Source organism: Centruroides sculpturatus, unplaced genomic scaffold (assembly GCF_000671375.1).
Source record: "Centruroides sculpturatus isolate CEXI.00-Female unplaced genomic scaffold, Cexi_2.0 scaffold992, whole genome shotgun sequence".
Classification (NCBI taxonomy): domain Eukaryota; kingdom Metazoa; phylum Arthropoda; class Arachnida; order Scorpiones; family Buthidae; genus Centruroides; species Centruroides sculpturatus.
This window is the reverse complement of record NW_019385115.1, coordinates 238,349-255,392: the sequence shown is the minus strand read 5'-3', so window position 1 is coordinate 255,392 and position 17,044 is coordinate 238,349. Positions and strand designations below refer to the sequence as shown.

The following is a 17,044-nucleotide window of genomic DNA, read 5'->3' as shown; positions in this document are numbered from 1 at the left end:
TTGATAACTAGCAGCAGTAGTGTTTGATTTAGTTCCAATATATTTCATTAAGGACGTAGCTTGTGCATTTTTATTTTTGAAAACACGTGATATATACTCCTTTTGCTCTTTTTCACTTCGATTGAAAAAGAGATTTGCGGTTGGTTTCATAATATCGCTTTACTGATGATGTTCTACAAAACACCGTTCCTGAAAATAAAATGCAAGTAGCTTTACTGTCCTTATTAATCATACCGTACCTATCGGTCCACCAAATTGGAAATTCTCTGCTACTACCTGTGTCTGATAATTTCGATTTTTTCATTGAACTAGCCATAATAAAAAATTAAAATAGTAATTTTATCTTTAAAAATAAAGTTATTTAATCCAGCATGAGCATCAATTATGCTTATGACTGTTATAGTCGTAATTATAAAATTCTTCAAAGCAAAAACAGAGAGAGATGGAGTGACATCACTAAGCGTAGTAAGTCCTCTAAAAGTAGTCTGAGTAAATGAGTAATAATTTGTACAGTGGGTGGAGTCAGAATTACTAAGTATCATGGCAAGCCTGACTAAGTCAAAAGTCTGCGTTGCTGAACATGGCTCTGATTTTGAATATGGCCAAATGATCTGTCAGATTATATCGGGCTATAATAGAGCTGCTATTTAATAATTAAACATTAAGTAATTTTGCGTAGAACTAAGTCATTAGATAATTAGAAATAAATTATCATTTAATTTTTTAATTTATAAATTTTGGAGATGTCTAATGCATACCTCTACGCAAAATTACTTAATATTTAATTATTAAATAGCAGTCATATTATAGCCCAATATAACCTGAGAGAACATTTCAAAAAGGCCAACTGAGGAATGTCAGTAGAATCAGTTGACTTGTCCAATGCAAGCAAATAACAATAAATGGTGCACACTGTTATTCACTTGCACTGAATGAGTAAGAAGGAAAAAAAAAATAATAATAATAATAAGGGGAGAAAAATAAAAGAATAAGTATTACAGTTTGTGCTTTTTTGCTAGCAATAATAGAGAGAGGGTGACAAAAAAATACAATATTAATATAAAAATTACACAAAAGTCCTAACATAAGCACTTCTCCACTATAGTGGAGCATGCTAAAAAGCAGTTTTAAGGATTTTAGTTTTTGTCAGTAAAAATAACATTAATTTGTAGAGATAGGAACCCCATTACAGGCCTGGGAAAAATTCCCAGNGTCATTAAAAATTTTCCCGTATTGAGCAATAGCTTTTGACGCTTGATAACTAGCAGCAGTAGTGTTTGATTGAGTTCCAATATATTCCATTAAGGACGTAGTTTGTGTATTTTTATTTTTGAAAACACGTGATATATACTCCTTTTGCTCTTTTTCACTTCGATTGAAAAGAGATTTGCGGTTGGTTTCATAATATCGCTTTACTGATGATCTACAAACCACCGTTCCTGAAAATAAAATGCAAATAGCTTTAATGTCCTTATTAATCATACCGTACCTATCGGTCCACCAAATTGGAAATTCTCTGCTACTACCTGTGTCTGATAATTTCGATTTTTTCATTGAACTAGCCATAATAAAAAATTATAAAACAATAATCTAAAAAATTATATTTAAATTTAAAATATATGTATAAATGCAATAATTACCTTAAAATAAAACCGTAGTGTTGTAAATAGTTATATTTAACATGTCAATGATTAAAGTTTTAAAATGACACATACAAATGCTTGGAATTACAAAGACTAAAGGCTCATTGGCAATACAGTCTGTTTTCATGACGGAGCAAATTAATACGCATGACCACAGGAGAGCATCGATCATACCACAAAATGATATTTTATAGTTGGTAGATATTCAGAACTATAAATTTAAATTATAAATTATTTTTAAAGTATAGATTGTTGAATTCTAATTCATTTTAATAATTCATTTATAAAATAAAATTTCATTATGATTAATAAAAATAAATCATATTTTTTGTGCGTGCCATCAAAATTTTCTTTCATGCCATAGGTTCGCCATCCCTGTTATAGGAATAACTATAATGCAGCAGTTGCATGATAGTCAACATTACTACATTTATCATTACAAAGAAGTTTCTCATAAAGCATCAATATGTGAATACAAACAGATATAAATATATATATATATATACATTGGTGTACTAAAAGACATATACCATTAATACTTACAAAACAATTGAAATAAATGCTACCTAACTAATATTATATATAGTTCACTTAATCAAATTTTTAATAATTTTAATTAATAATTAAATAATCAATCAAAATTATTTTTATATTAAAACATGTTAATCGTTACATTATTTTAAAAGTTTGATTAGTGGTGAGAATTGTACTAAAGCTAATTTATGTCAGATAAATGTGACTTTTATAAGTAAATAATGTCAACAGATTTAGATTTACAATGAAAAATTCAAAAACAGTTTTGTCAGAAAACTTCTAAACGGTAATTGGTATTTTAATTTTATTTTATCTAGTGCATATTACTGTTTTGAAGTTCCTCTAATTTGTATCACATTCTCTTTATTAATTAACTGATTAATTAATGCAAAACATCAGTCTGCTATGACAGCCATGCTATTCATTAGTAAATTATGGAATCCACTTCGGGTTCAAGTGGAAATCACTTAGATATATTGACCTGGTAAATGTTCATTGATTCAGCAAATTAAAAGACTGCTACTGCAATACATTTGTTTTATTCTTATTTGTATTTCAAATTTTAAATAATGTCGTAAGTTCTACTGTATCACTAAAATAAACCAGCATTAAAGATTAACTAGTTATTAGTTGTTGTGTTTATGTTGTGTACATCCGAGTGAGATGTACTGGATTTATCTTTATTTTCACAGTTTATGTCTAGATTTTGTTCTAAAATTTTACATTACTTTCTTTTTTAGCATTTCAAAATATGATAATTCTCTTCTATATGTGACTGTCATTCAATTTGAATTTGATAGATTGCAGTAAGCATATACTTTTTCCATATACAGAGTGAGTGAGGATAAATACTCTTTACATTTTTCCAATGCAAACACAGTGTTACCAAGTAAACAAGCTTCTGATGCATGCTGTCTTGGTTGAATGAAAACATAATATATCAAAGAAACATCATGTTCTGATACATTCAGTTTGTACAAAAAACAGATAAATATTTTCTTGTTTTTGTTTCACGTTTGTCACAAGATCTAATTATAATATTTAAGCACATTAAAGCATGCAGAAATCAGCCAATGTTGTGGAATTTAAGATATAATTATTTTAAAATAAAAAAAAAGGATAATGCATAAGATGAGATAACTTATTTTACAATATGATATGTTCTATTTAGTGAATATATTATCTATTAATATGTTTATTTCTTTTCCAGTGATAACTATGAAGAAAAGAACATTTACAAGTTACAAATGTTTTGATTCTCCTATTGCTGTATAATACATAAATAGCCAACATTTACAAACTCTAAAATGAATAGAGCAAGTATAAACAAACCAATCATGCAATAGCAAGTAAAGTTTTCATTTACATCAGTTCACCAATATGAATACATCTAAGTGCCAACAACTGATAACTTAGATAAAAAGCATAAAAATATATTTAATAAAAATACAGTAAACCCTCGATTCAACGTATAAAACTTTCGGTGGATATGCCATATATAAAAATTAACACCTTGTTAATTTTAAAATGCTTTTTATATGTAATTAAATTAGCAGTTTATTTTTTTTTTTAAATCCAAGCGTCTTCACACCTAATTTCACAACACAGCAGGAGTGTCTCAATATATCATCATCCAAAGACAAATAAGCAGGAAATGTTTTGCCAAATTTAAATTTTGTTTTCTTTTTAAGAACATTATTTATTTGTTTAATTAAATGCAATATAGCATACTTATTTATTACAGTCTTAGAACTGTAGTGAGTACTTAAGCAATAATACACATAGAAAACTTTATTGTGAAATTAAACTTCTCATATGTACTTAATTTTAATTACACATACGTATCTACATAAGTAAAAACAGATTAACTAATCTGTCGATATTTAACACGTGCATTCGGAAAACCTACTTTATTATATACGGATTTTTGGCTTTAATGAACACTCCCTCGCCCAAATTAGTCTATTAACTAAATTGAGGTTTCGCTGTAACAGTATTTAATCAATATTTAAATCATTTTATGTAAAAAATTTAGATCTTAATTCTCAGAAGAGTTATATTAAACAGAATTAGATGAATAACAATTTATTACCACTAATCCTTTTATTATATATTTTATTACATAGTTAAACAATGATACTACTAAATAAATATTAAAATATTTCCCCAACTATTCTCATTTTAGTCATAACTTTGACTTGATTATTTAATAATAAGACATTTCATATCATTTATATTATGAAAGTTCTGTCTCCTAAAATTAAAAAAATTCTTTTAATATGATAAGTGAATCTTTCAAGTTCCGCAAATCACCGTGAAAATTGACTTCAATTAATAATTTTAATAAAATAAAGATTTAAGTTTTAACTTTGTATTAAATAGACTGAGACGTATTTAAAAGTAGAAGATATTAGGCTATTTATCATATTTTATTTTCATTAATAATAAGCCTTGATTAATTTAAACTAATTCTAAAGATTAATTTACATGTTATTAAAGGATTCGGAGATAATTACAACATTATTCTCCAAAAGTATTATTGAGATCGTATTTCATAAAAATCATTTACATATCTAATGAGATTCATTTCATTTCAATACACATCAAATACCAGTTGAGAAATATCTGCACTTTTTCATTATCATTTCACTATTATCATGCTTATCAGGTTTCTTTATTCCTTATAGCCTTTTAAAAACTGTCAGATGCTATTGAGCATTACTACTACAGTTCGTGTAAAACCAAATTACATTTTTAACACAGTGAAGCCGTGTTTTCTGCAAAAATAAAGTTTACAATTTTCACAAAATGTACAGTATCTCAAAAATACTGTACATATATTTTGTTAATAAACATTGCATTTGTAACTTATGACCAATAAAACAGATATTTTAATTTTATTTGTCTTTCTTGAACTTAATGAAATCATTAAATACTTAATTATAACATAGACATCTATAATAAATCTGTGGGATATATGACGTCATTCTGAGTTTTATAACTTAAACTTTCATTTAAATTATAATATTTTTTTTTACAAATTGTATTAAAAGTATGTATTTATCATAGGGATACTTTAAAATATTATGAACTAATATTAGACTAAGCTATAATCATTGGTATCCTGATAGGATGGATATTTCCAAATTTCTAAACAGAAAAAAACTGCCTGTGTCAATAGGCTACCACATAAACATTATATATATTACACATACATACTTGCGTATATATACATACACAATTATACACGTAGGATTTTGAAAAAATTTTATTTGGTAGAACAAATCTCTCTTTGTTAGATTGAGATATTCAGGATTTAGCTATGAATTATCATCATGCCAGACCTATTCTTTTTGTCCACTATACAGAGCAAAAACTTGATTCATTGCTAAATGCCTCTGATATAAATGACCATTGAAAGATAGTCATTTATATTAAGGTGACCAATTTTTTTACAATGAAAAGGAGGACACTAATAAATTGAAGGAAAAATATTGTAAATAAAAAAAAACATTTTATTCATTGCAACAATAATACACTATAATAATCTCTACTGCATGCATAGGTGCCATGTCGTGTTTCGATAAGAACTAAACAAAGCCATTTGCACACTCTCTCTCTCTGAAGGTCTCCTGTGCAAAGAGCATGCATCTCATAATTGTATCTCATTGCACTGTACAGAGCCTCAATGAATCGTCATGCTAAATACAAACGTGTCATATCACATCACACACAATGGATCGGTTCAGCATTGATTGAATACGGAGATTTACAGATTAGTCTTTAAATATCAAAAAGGAAGACATACAGGAGGACACTTTTTGACGGAGGACAAACTTACAAAAGGAGGATGATTGGTCACCTTATTTATATAGATCTCAAATCTATTCTCATACATAGGTTTTTAAGCAGATTTCTTGGCATGGGATCTTGTCCTAAAACCAATGTTCATTGGTACATTTCTTATAGTTTGATCCAAGACAGTATTACCTGTCTCATCTTTATACATATTATTTAATTTGGAGACTGAAATTTCAGGACAAATGTCTGGCAAAATACCATCAGATAGAGGGCTGTATACAAAAAATAGAGGTCTGTTCTGTTATATCCAACATCATTGACACTCTCAAGTGTGTTATGGAAATCAAGCTTTCAGCTGTTTATATATGTAAATTTCAGTTCTTGGTAAACACAGCCATCAAAGGATCAACTTGTATATTAGGAAAAAAATATGCAAAAAAATTATTTCCTGTATGGTAATTTTAACTATATAATAAAAAGTTTTCACTTTACCAATAGTATATGTCAATAATATAACTACTGTATATAACAATAATACAATTTACTATAATAAAACTTTAATATGAGACACATTATTAAGGTTTGATTTACTACGGCTCACTTAACGACTGTTTACCAGGAACAAATCAGACGGTAAGAGGGAGTTCACGAATTCCAATTTACATATAAATCTCAGATTTCTTAACTTTAATGTTGTCCATTAGGCTTCTTTCAAATTCTATTTCAGTCTTAATAAAAATCTCACTTCATTTCACATATTTCATATAAACCATTGGATCTATATTATAAATCTTCAAAAAATAATCTTACTTGTTTCAATTCTTGTATTTGCAAAACTTCTGTATTAGTTCAAAACAAATAAATAAATAAATATGTAAATGTCCACATTGAAATTTGAATAAAATACAATAAATATGAAAAGAAACAAATATATTTTTTAATTTTTAAAAGAAATGCTTTCCTCTCAATTAGGAATAAGTTTGAACAAAACCAAAATCAAGAGAATTGGAACAGAACAAATATTTGAACATGCAGAAGACTAAATGATCTGACAAATTTATTTTCCAAAGTCTCCAATGAAGATGGGAATTCACTAACTTAATCAGGAAAAATTGTAGAAAAATAGTATTCTTGAATCAAAGAAAAAATATTAATTGCTACTGCAATCAAAAAATAAAAATATTTTTTAACTATCTTTGATGACACTTCATTATATAAAACAAAGTTATTTACAATAACAAATGTTTTGTTCTCATTTTTGTCATATTCACTCAAATAGACATATATATATATATAACTTAATCTATGCAATAATGGAGCTTTACAGTACATTAGAATGTAATAAAAATTTTCTTCATTGCAACTCTAGACAATAGAAGTTTCGAAAGTAACGTGATCAAAAAAGCAAAAACAGTAAAACAGAAAAGAATTAGCATAGAGCATTGAAATTCATACTAAGAGCATAAGGTTGCATGGTCAATTATTGCATGCCAATGACATCATTGTTAGTATCACTAATGATGCTGCTTGCCAATTTGTGATTTCAATAATATTCTTAATGAGAAATTAAAGTATTTTTCCTTTTTCCGTAAATAAAGTAATTCAACAAAGCTGTTTTGGTGTTTATGAATTTTTACTACCAGTTAATAGTAGCGTAATCTATTAGTGTAGCCATTAATCCTGTTCCTTATATTATAAAAACTGCATAAATACTATTTTTGGCAACAAAATCTTTTTGTCTATCATTTAAAATATTTTTGCTGATTTTTTCCAAAACTTTACATAGAGCTCCAGTGGCAGATTACCCAATAGATGCACTAGGCACACGCCTAGGGCCTTGTCGTCTTGCGGACCTAAAAAATTACAAAGATATATTATGCCTCTAAAACTTGGTGAATATTTAAAGAGCTTTAAAAAACTTTTTATTATTTAAGGATTTTATTGTCTTTTTAATATAAAAGAATACTTTGACATAAAGGGCCTTATAAAAAAAATTGTGTCTAGGGCTTCAAAGAAGCATAATCTACTACTGTAAAGTTCTATTATTGAAAGCACTCTTTGAATAGTATATATATATATATCATAGCTCTGATGTATTCAAATCCTATAACAACCAACAAATTTTAATTATATAACAATTTATATATGGAATATTTAGGTATTTTTTAATTTTTATTAGGAAAGTAATAATAATTTATAAAAAAAAAAGACTAGATCTGGAAATATTTAGAATCTATACTCTCTGGAATTAGCTTTGAAGCACAAGCTTATTGCCTAACACTCATTGTGAGGACCCGAACAGGGGTCAACCGAGAGGTCCGAATTATGGGTGTCGATTTAAAATAAAAAGTTCCTTTTCAGACACTAAGGAAACGGATTAGGTGTCTCGAATGAACAATGCAATTGTTTTTTTTTTTTCGTAAATTTGTTAAACAATGGAAACAGATAAATTCGAGGAAAACGCGACGAGAGAGAGGAATCATATTCAATCGCAACGTTGACCTCTCCCGCGCCCTTCATTAGGTTTCGAATTGTCACCAGGTGACTATGAGAGACCAATGGAGAGGCGACGACGGTTAAGAAATCTATAAAACCGTGCGACTCAAGGGACAAAGGTTCTTGGTTCTTGGTGCTCCTCTTCAGGATTTTTGTGATCCTACTTATCAACAGCGACCGATTCGTCAACTCCTGTGACTTACTGTCACTCTCCCGTGACGTCGTAATTTGCACGGATTTGCCTTTCACCAGAGACTTTTGCCGAAGCTGTGCCGCACGCCCCGGGGCCGTCGATCTCAACATACGACATCGAAGGACCAAACGGAGAAAGTCTGACCCTTGAAGGAACTTTTAATTTGTTCCCCGAGCTGTGTTACGTTGAAAATTTGAAGAACGTTGTAAGAATGTTTTGTAATATAAAAAACGGGTTAAAAATGGTAAACCTGTCTCAGAAAGTCATTCTGCGCCCACATGACAGAATGAACCGCTCGGCTGTCGAAAAACCCTCACCCTAATCGGCTGACCTCACATCATTAATGAAGTGTAAAAAAGTATACAAGTAAATAAATATGTAACTTCAGTGTCCTATTAAATTTTGAGAATAGTATTCACATAATTCAAATTATTATTAACAGTTTGAAAATTTACAACAAATTTGCCAGTTTAATATTGCAGTCACTTTTGAATAAATCATTAATATTTCTGAAACTTGATGCTTCATCATCAGATATTTAGAGTCAGAAACTGAATGACCTAAAAAGGATTTTGGTCATTTGACTTCGAATCATTATTTATTACGGTTTAAATTAATGACATCTGACTTGAAATTATATAATAAATATTAATTTATTTCGGAACATTTAATCCTAACTCTTAACTCGTAACAATAGCAGAAAAATGATGATTCTGCATTATCTCTTACACAACTTAGATTAATTATTCTTGTAAATTGATCTATGAATTTGTGAAAACATAACGAAATTGTTTATACATAGTAAAACAAAGTTTTAATTATATAAACATAAACAAAATGACAGCATTGAAACATCTACAATTGAGGACAAGAACACGATTACTATTTTTATTGCTCAGTATGCTAGGGTATATTCTTAACAAATCTTCTTGGGTACAAGAGTCTTAAATGATTAAACTTCAGCAACATTACCAATTTCTTTATTATAATCAATTTTTCCTTATTCAAAATAATAATGAGTTAGATATATGATGTTATGGTTTAACAAGAAATTATAAAAATTAGACCTAAAGAGAGTCTACTGGATTAATAAATCCTATGGGTCCAGTGATATAGTGGGTTCTATTGGTTAATACAGTCTATTTGTTAAATAGTTTCTATTGGATCTAAATTTCCATTTAAGCTATAAGCTGTAGCTTTAAGTTGTAGCCTCCCACATAAGAAAAAGGACGAATAATGAATCCATTCGTTCGTTTTCTAATTGGTATCTGGTTAATTACTTAATAATTTTAACTAATAAAATTCAAATGGTTTCTCTGTTATATAACACAAACTTCTTAATTTATTTTAGGTGATTATATATGAAGAATGTGACATTTTTCTAGTAATAATGCCCTCCATAATGTCTGCGAGGGCCTTTTAAAATGCCATCGCAGTAAAAACAGGATTCGAGATTACATGGGATTTAATGTATCCAGATTAGTGTATAGTGAAAATTCCCCTGAATACAAAACTAGATCCCTTGGAGTGGCAACCCATGCTTTTGCCATCTATTATCTATTTTAATATGTATAAATGAGCTTATAGTAAAATATATAAAATCTAATTAAATAATGAAGATACTTTTTTTTTCTAAATTTTTCTACTTACCACCATGCACAAGATCTACATTATGAGTGTGAGTGAAACTACTAATGATGGTTATTGGAGGCGAACATTTCTGGAACAAAAGAAGAGTAGTGGATTTCCATTTCTGAAATAGACAAATGTACATTTAATTTTAACATTTTTTAAACTTGTTTCATATCATATAATTAGTGTGTGTATTTACCAGTACATTATTACAATTATTTTAATTATTATTTTACAAATATGGTATGAAATATTAATTACATTTAGTTTAAAACAAACATATTTCGTAATTAAATAAAGTTAATTAAAGTTATGAAGTAGATCGATCAAATTCGGTACAAAATTTTGTATTGTTTACAAAAAAAAATCTCTAAAAGTTTATAACTTTTTTGTTTCAAAGTTAAGAAACTTTACACGAATACTTTTGTTCGAACTGGGAATGTTAACAAGGAATAAATGCCAATTTTGTTGCAAGAGTTTTGGGAAAGACTAAAATGTGAACCGACTGGCATTGTTTAATTGTCACAAATTATTACATAACTTAGTTTTCTACTCATAACATTTGGTAAAACATTTAAACACTGCACATATTATTACATTATCTGTTCCTGAAAGTGTCAAGCAAATTAAAATAATGACACACGACTTTGACTTAAGAAGATTAGACGTAGAAAAATAGTTTTCCTTTTTGCATACAAGCAAGATAAACTATTAAATGGTTAGAGTTTTATAAGTTAACAAACACAACCTCTTTGTGAAGATATCCATTCATATTTTTTACTCATCAGAAACTCTAGTCTCTGGCTTTAAAGAATATCTGCTTTTGTGGAGAGGAATATTTCTATTCTTCCTCTGTAAAAGAAAATTTCCCTTAAAGCTAGAGACCCAGAATAAAATATGCAAAGTTTTTAATGAGCAAAACTCACCAACAACATCTTTAACATCAAAATTCAACTCTATCCTGATTTGAAGACTTCAGATGTAGATGAAAATCTAGTCTCTGATGCCGTACTAGATACAAATCTCAAAAAATAATAAGTACAACAAAGTAATCCTAGGTTTACATTGTAAATCTATAATAAGGAATAAGTGGTTTAAGATAGAAACAAGCATGCCTTTGCCTTATCTGGAATTAAACCATCTCCAGTATCATCAGCATCAATGAATATCCATATTAATTTAAAAATAATGGAATAAGAATTTAATGTATTAAATATGTCAAATCAAGATTAGTTGTAATGATCATTCTTGTACATCCCAACAGGAACATTTTTATATTTATCAAAAATAATTCTTCTTCTAAATGGAGTCATAGAATAAAATTGTATAATAATTTTGTTTCTAATTTCTGTATAATGAAAATTAAATAAAGTTTTTGAAACAATTTAATTTAACACGAACAGAGTAAGAATCTCTTGTGATTTTACTCAATGCATTTAAAATTGATAATTTTTCATTCAAGTAATGAAAATTGATTTCGACAAAGCTGTTATTTTATAACTTTGCTCGATTCTCCAAGGTTTATAACTCGGATTTATCAGTTTTCCATCAAGACAGGAGGAGTTATAATGCCAGACTTTGATGAAAAATTGAAATAAAAACTTGATTTTCAATTATAAAAAACAAAACCTTTTTATTTATGATTGACATTATTTAATTACATTTCTGTACAGTACTGTTATTGGTAACTTTGCTTATAGTTCTTGTCAAAAAATCTGTAAATTTGTAGAATTTGCATATTATTCTATACAGAGGTGTACAGAAATTATTTATTTTTTATGGTGGTTACAGTATCCGTAAATACAAAACTAAAATTTAGGCATATGTTCTCTTTCCTAGTCTATTCAAAATTTATTTGAATGTAGTAGATCCACACTTTTATGACACAACTTCTTCTTTGAAGATCTGTTGTAAAAGCGAATCACATATTTCTTGTAAGCTTTGTGTAGTAAATTGAGTTAACATTTTTGGAGTTATAACTAAATATAGTAATACTACACAAAAACACCTGTAATACATCAGTTGATACAAACATCATAACAATGAAAATTAAACAAAAGCTGTGCAACTGTCCCTTACAATAAAAACCAAAATGAAAAACTTCTCTCATGTTCTACCTTGATGATAATCTAGTTCATTCCTGTTCGTCGGGTGATAATATTTTACAGGGCTTGTCTGTAATATGGTCAATGAAATAAGCTTGTAATAGCATTGAACAAAAGTAAGTCTTCTGATAAATCATAATATCAGTCCTATAAGCAAAGGGTTGCATGATAGTTTCTTTTTCCAAAGTTTTGTGTCTGTACGCTGTATATAAACTTATTTTGTAGTAACATCCAGTGGAAAATCAAGTACTCGGTGGGGTCCCAAGCACAAACCTACTTTTCAGGGGCCCTTGTTCTAAATAATGTTATCAAGCCAATTTATTATTTAATAAAAAATACTGATCAGCCAATTGTTTCCTTAAAAGTATATCTCATAGATGGTACCCAAGGTTTGCAGAATATATCTTTTCGAAGCTGCTAACTTTCAAAGGTCCAAGTGACAATCCGCCGCCACTGGTAACCTTGTAAAGATTTGTCAATAGAATATTAGTATCAATTCTAATTCTTATAATTTATCAGTCACAGAAAATGTAACTCAAAATAACAACATACATCACAAAAGTATAGATTTACTAAACAATATTTATATCATTTAGTAAATCTACTAAGTATTAAGTAATTACATATTGTATTATATGAAGAGCTACTTAATAGTTTGTGCATAGTCAGCAGGAAACTAACTTAATCTAGTGACGGATGAGAGGAAATGTAAATCTCTCTCTCTCTCTCTCCTAATGACGTTCACGAAAGCACAAAGTATCGAACCACCTATCCTATGGGTTAGCATTTATTAACAAGGGTGTAAGGGTGAGTAGTCACTACTACATCATTCTAATACATGAAACCTTAATGTCACCAGTTAGGAGGAGGGAAGTCCAAGGCACATACGCCAAATTAACTCACGAATAATCGACTCTACATCGGAATTATCTAGTAATAATCCCCCAACCGAAGAATTTATTAATTAGGTATCATGTCGATCGCTACTTAATTAAGTCCAAATTTATGGAGACAGTAGGAGGATGTGTTAAGTCAATATCTGTAGAATGCATCCAGTTAGTTGCTTGTCCAGAGTGGCATTATTTTATAAATTAGCGAGGTTGAGGCCGAAGTTTTCATCACTAAAACACGTGAACGCCGAACGTCGAGCGCAGCTATGTTGTAAATGCGCTCGACGTTCGACGTTCACGTTTTAGAGATGAAAACTTCGACCGCAACCTCTCTATATTTAAAATTGATTTGCCTAGTTGCAGTTTGATACAAAACAATGTGATTTCAGCAGTGTTAATTATATAATTTTTGGGGACATTTTTCACAAGTAGATTAGATTTTACGATTATAATTTGTAGTATATTTTGCTCGATCACAGAGGAAGCAAGTGTCCCGTTTGCTCCTCTGCGGATCCATGAATACAGTATTATTATTGATGAGATCGATTACTTTTTGGTACGTCCGTGTTACCCTACGACCAGTAAATTATGCGATCGATCAGGATCGATCGCCATTACAGACTTTGGTCAGGTGTTATACGATAAATAAACAACCTGGAAGCAATGTAGATGTTTAACATTGCGTCGTAAAAGAAGAAAAACATCAGCAATCACGAAAAAAAATCGGTTAACCTTGTGTGGAAAGCTAATTAAGTTAATTGCATTGATCAGGTAATCGCGTTAGCCTTTTACACCGTTAACTGGTAATTTTTAATACGTGAAATTACCATTCGGGTGTGATTTAAATTCAACAGTTTTATAGAAGGAAACAGAATAAAATAAATAAATAAGAGTGTTATAACGCGTAAGGAAACTAAATGCGAGGCTCCAAACAAATTATTATATATTGAAAGGCCTTCGAAGAGCCTTTCTTTTCCTTAAAATATTTATTTACCATACAAATTTGATGAAATTCGAAAAGAATTAAATCGTCATTTTTAAGAAAATATATTCCTTTTAATTTTATTTCTTTCATTTTGAAATATAATAAATTATTCATCCTCCAGAATTTTAAAACGAAAGTCAAATCTGCAAAGATATTCCAAATCTTTAATTATTTTCGCCAAAGGATAACAGTGCATTTACAATTGAATTAGAAATTTAAATAAAGAATTCACTGAAAATGACTTGAATATAAAATTAAGGAAACTTCTGGTGTTTTTTTCTTTTCCTCCTCCCTGGAAGATAATTAAAATATTTCATAATTTATTTTTGAACGCTTCTAATGTTATAAATTACAAAGCAGTGGCGCGTTATAGCTTCACTAAGCTCAAGGAAATTTAAATTAGGAGGCCCCACGTAAGTTGACTTCACACATTTTTCTTATAAAACATTAGTTGGGGCCTCCTGTTGCGAAGACCCCAGGTAAATTTCCTTTTTTTTTTTGCCCGTAAGATAACACGCTGCTGTGATAAAGATTACAGGTCTTTCAATAGATTTTCACAAACTAAATCGAGTTAATTGTCGAAATCGATTGGAACATCTCTAATTTTTATCGTACGAATCGATTCTTTGCACAACAATGAATCGATTAGTTAACGAAGAGGAATCAATATAATGAATAGATTTAGCATTTATTTACTTCCTCAGCTGTTATATAACAGAGGAAAAGTATGGCAAATGGTTAAAAAAATGTTCCCCTTACAAGAATTTTACATTTTTGAGGTCATGAGACCTTGAAACGTTCACAAATGTGAGGGATTTTTTCTTTATGGATGCCGATGTGTGTGTAGGAGGAGGCACGATTTTGTTCACCCACTTCGAAGCTTAATAACTCCTGTGACTTTTGTTGAACATTTCTGAAAATTTTCAGGGAAATCGGACCGTTAATTCGGGAAATATGGCCCCATTCCATTAATAAATCCCGAATCAATTTGAAGGCTTATAAAGGTAAAGATAGAAATTGTTAGGGATGAAAACAAATAAAGAATGCCAGAAAAGTACTGCAGCAACGTTTCCAAGCTTTTCATTGATTGATATTTATGAGAAAAATAAGAATGACCTTAAATTAATATAGAAGTGAAAACACTCCAATGGTCGAGGGTGTAAGGTTACGTATCTCAATCACTTTTACGATTATAATTTGTGGAATATTTCGTTCGATCCCAGGGGAGGGCGAGTGCTCTGTTTGCTCCTCTCTGTGGACGCCCATTAAGCGTATGAAATAAGTACACAATTTAACAGGAAACATTACAGACTAATTTAAAAGTATGAAGGACATATTAATGATTTTTATTATGTAACAATATACCGAGATCATATTTCGATGAAGACTTGTAACTCATTTAGTAAACTAGGTTGGCTCGCTCGACATTGTGAACTTTGACCTTGTATATCTCCGGTCACAGGTCGAATTTAAAAATGCTGTTTGCGTCGTGATCTAGACCGAGATGGATTCTATTTGCATACAAAAAATATTTTAAATCGGTTAATCCGGCGGCTTAGTTCATCAATAGGGTCAACAACACTTCAAGAAGCTTACACAGCATGACTGTTAAACATGCGATAATAAGACTAACGGGTAGGCCATAAAGGGTACATTGACCTTCCCATAAGACAGCCCACCGACTAATATTGGCACTCAGAACCAAAAACAATATAATGCCAGCAAACGGGACAAAGAAATCTATTTGAAAATCTCCAGAAAATCGTAAATTTCGTAATTAGCCAAAAGTTAAAGGTAGTCGGCGCCAAACAGCACGCGGTAAGGCAGCTTACTGGGTTGCTTTTCGAAAATGTTGCCAAGGTCAGCAGCGTGGAATTATCGATCGATTTTGAACTGCGTTCGAAGCTCGATTCTCTCGTATCTTTAAATCTAAAGAATGGGCAAAAAGAAGAGAAATTTGGCTGCATTCGGACGATAAATAAACAAATAAATAAAAAAAGTGAGAAGCAGAAACAAACTTCTTACTTAAAACTTATCCAACTGGACCCGTTTGACTGCGCGCGGTGTCCATTTAAGTGGCACTCCACCTAATGGACAGTTGGATGTTTGTAGCGGCCGTCCCCGTCCCGCCTTCCGGTGGGACACAACTATCACCTTTCTGTGGGCCATTATCGGACGACAATAGCCCGAAAAGAGGATGAAAGTGGGCGGCCCTTCCACTCCTTCTCTTCCATCCATCCACTTGGATTCTATGGTTCCGTCACTACGACTCTTCGTCTCTTCGCTCCAGACTGAGAAGGAAAATTAGTCTCTGTTCCTTTGTTTGACGATCACATCGGAATATCGAAACGATTAATCATCTTAAAATACTCCATAATCCACGTATAAATCTTTTGCAATTTTCATTTTAATAATGGAAGGGTTTCTCGTACGTCTACAACTTTTTCCATACAGATCTATTATCTACACCGTAATAACAATACCAATAGTATCTCTAATTTAATAGTATCAATGCAATGCTCCCTAATATATAAATACAGTAGAGCGTCGATTTTCCGAATCAATTGGGGACTGGGGTTGTCCGGATAACTGATATTTCGGATAACTGATTTACGTACGAAAAAATAGTTTAACGTATCCGATGTCGAAATTTTTCTCCGTTGCGTGTCGCTTCGCGTTGAATTTTCGTCGATGTTAAGCCTAACAAAGACTATTGTATCGTTAAAAATTATTTTTTTATTTTGTACAAACAAAATAAATATATT

At 30.1% G+C, this 17,044-nt stretch overlaps 1 protein-coding gene across 1 annotated transcript in view; it reads right to left on the bottom strand.

The window, feature by feature from the left end:
• Window positions 1-17,044, bottom strand: part of LOC111634984 (calcium uniporter protein, mitochondrial-like) — a 121,914-nt gene that overhangs the window by 51,799 nt on the left and 53,071 nt on the right. Inside the window, exon 2 of the mRNA XM_023379829.1 lies at window positions 10,318-10,420. Within this exon, the coding sequence (XP_023235597.1) occupies window positions 10,318-10,420 (103 nt within the window). The remainder of the gene's footprint in view (window positions 1-10,317; window positions 10,421-17,044) is intronic.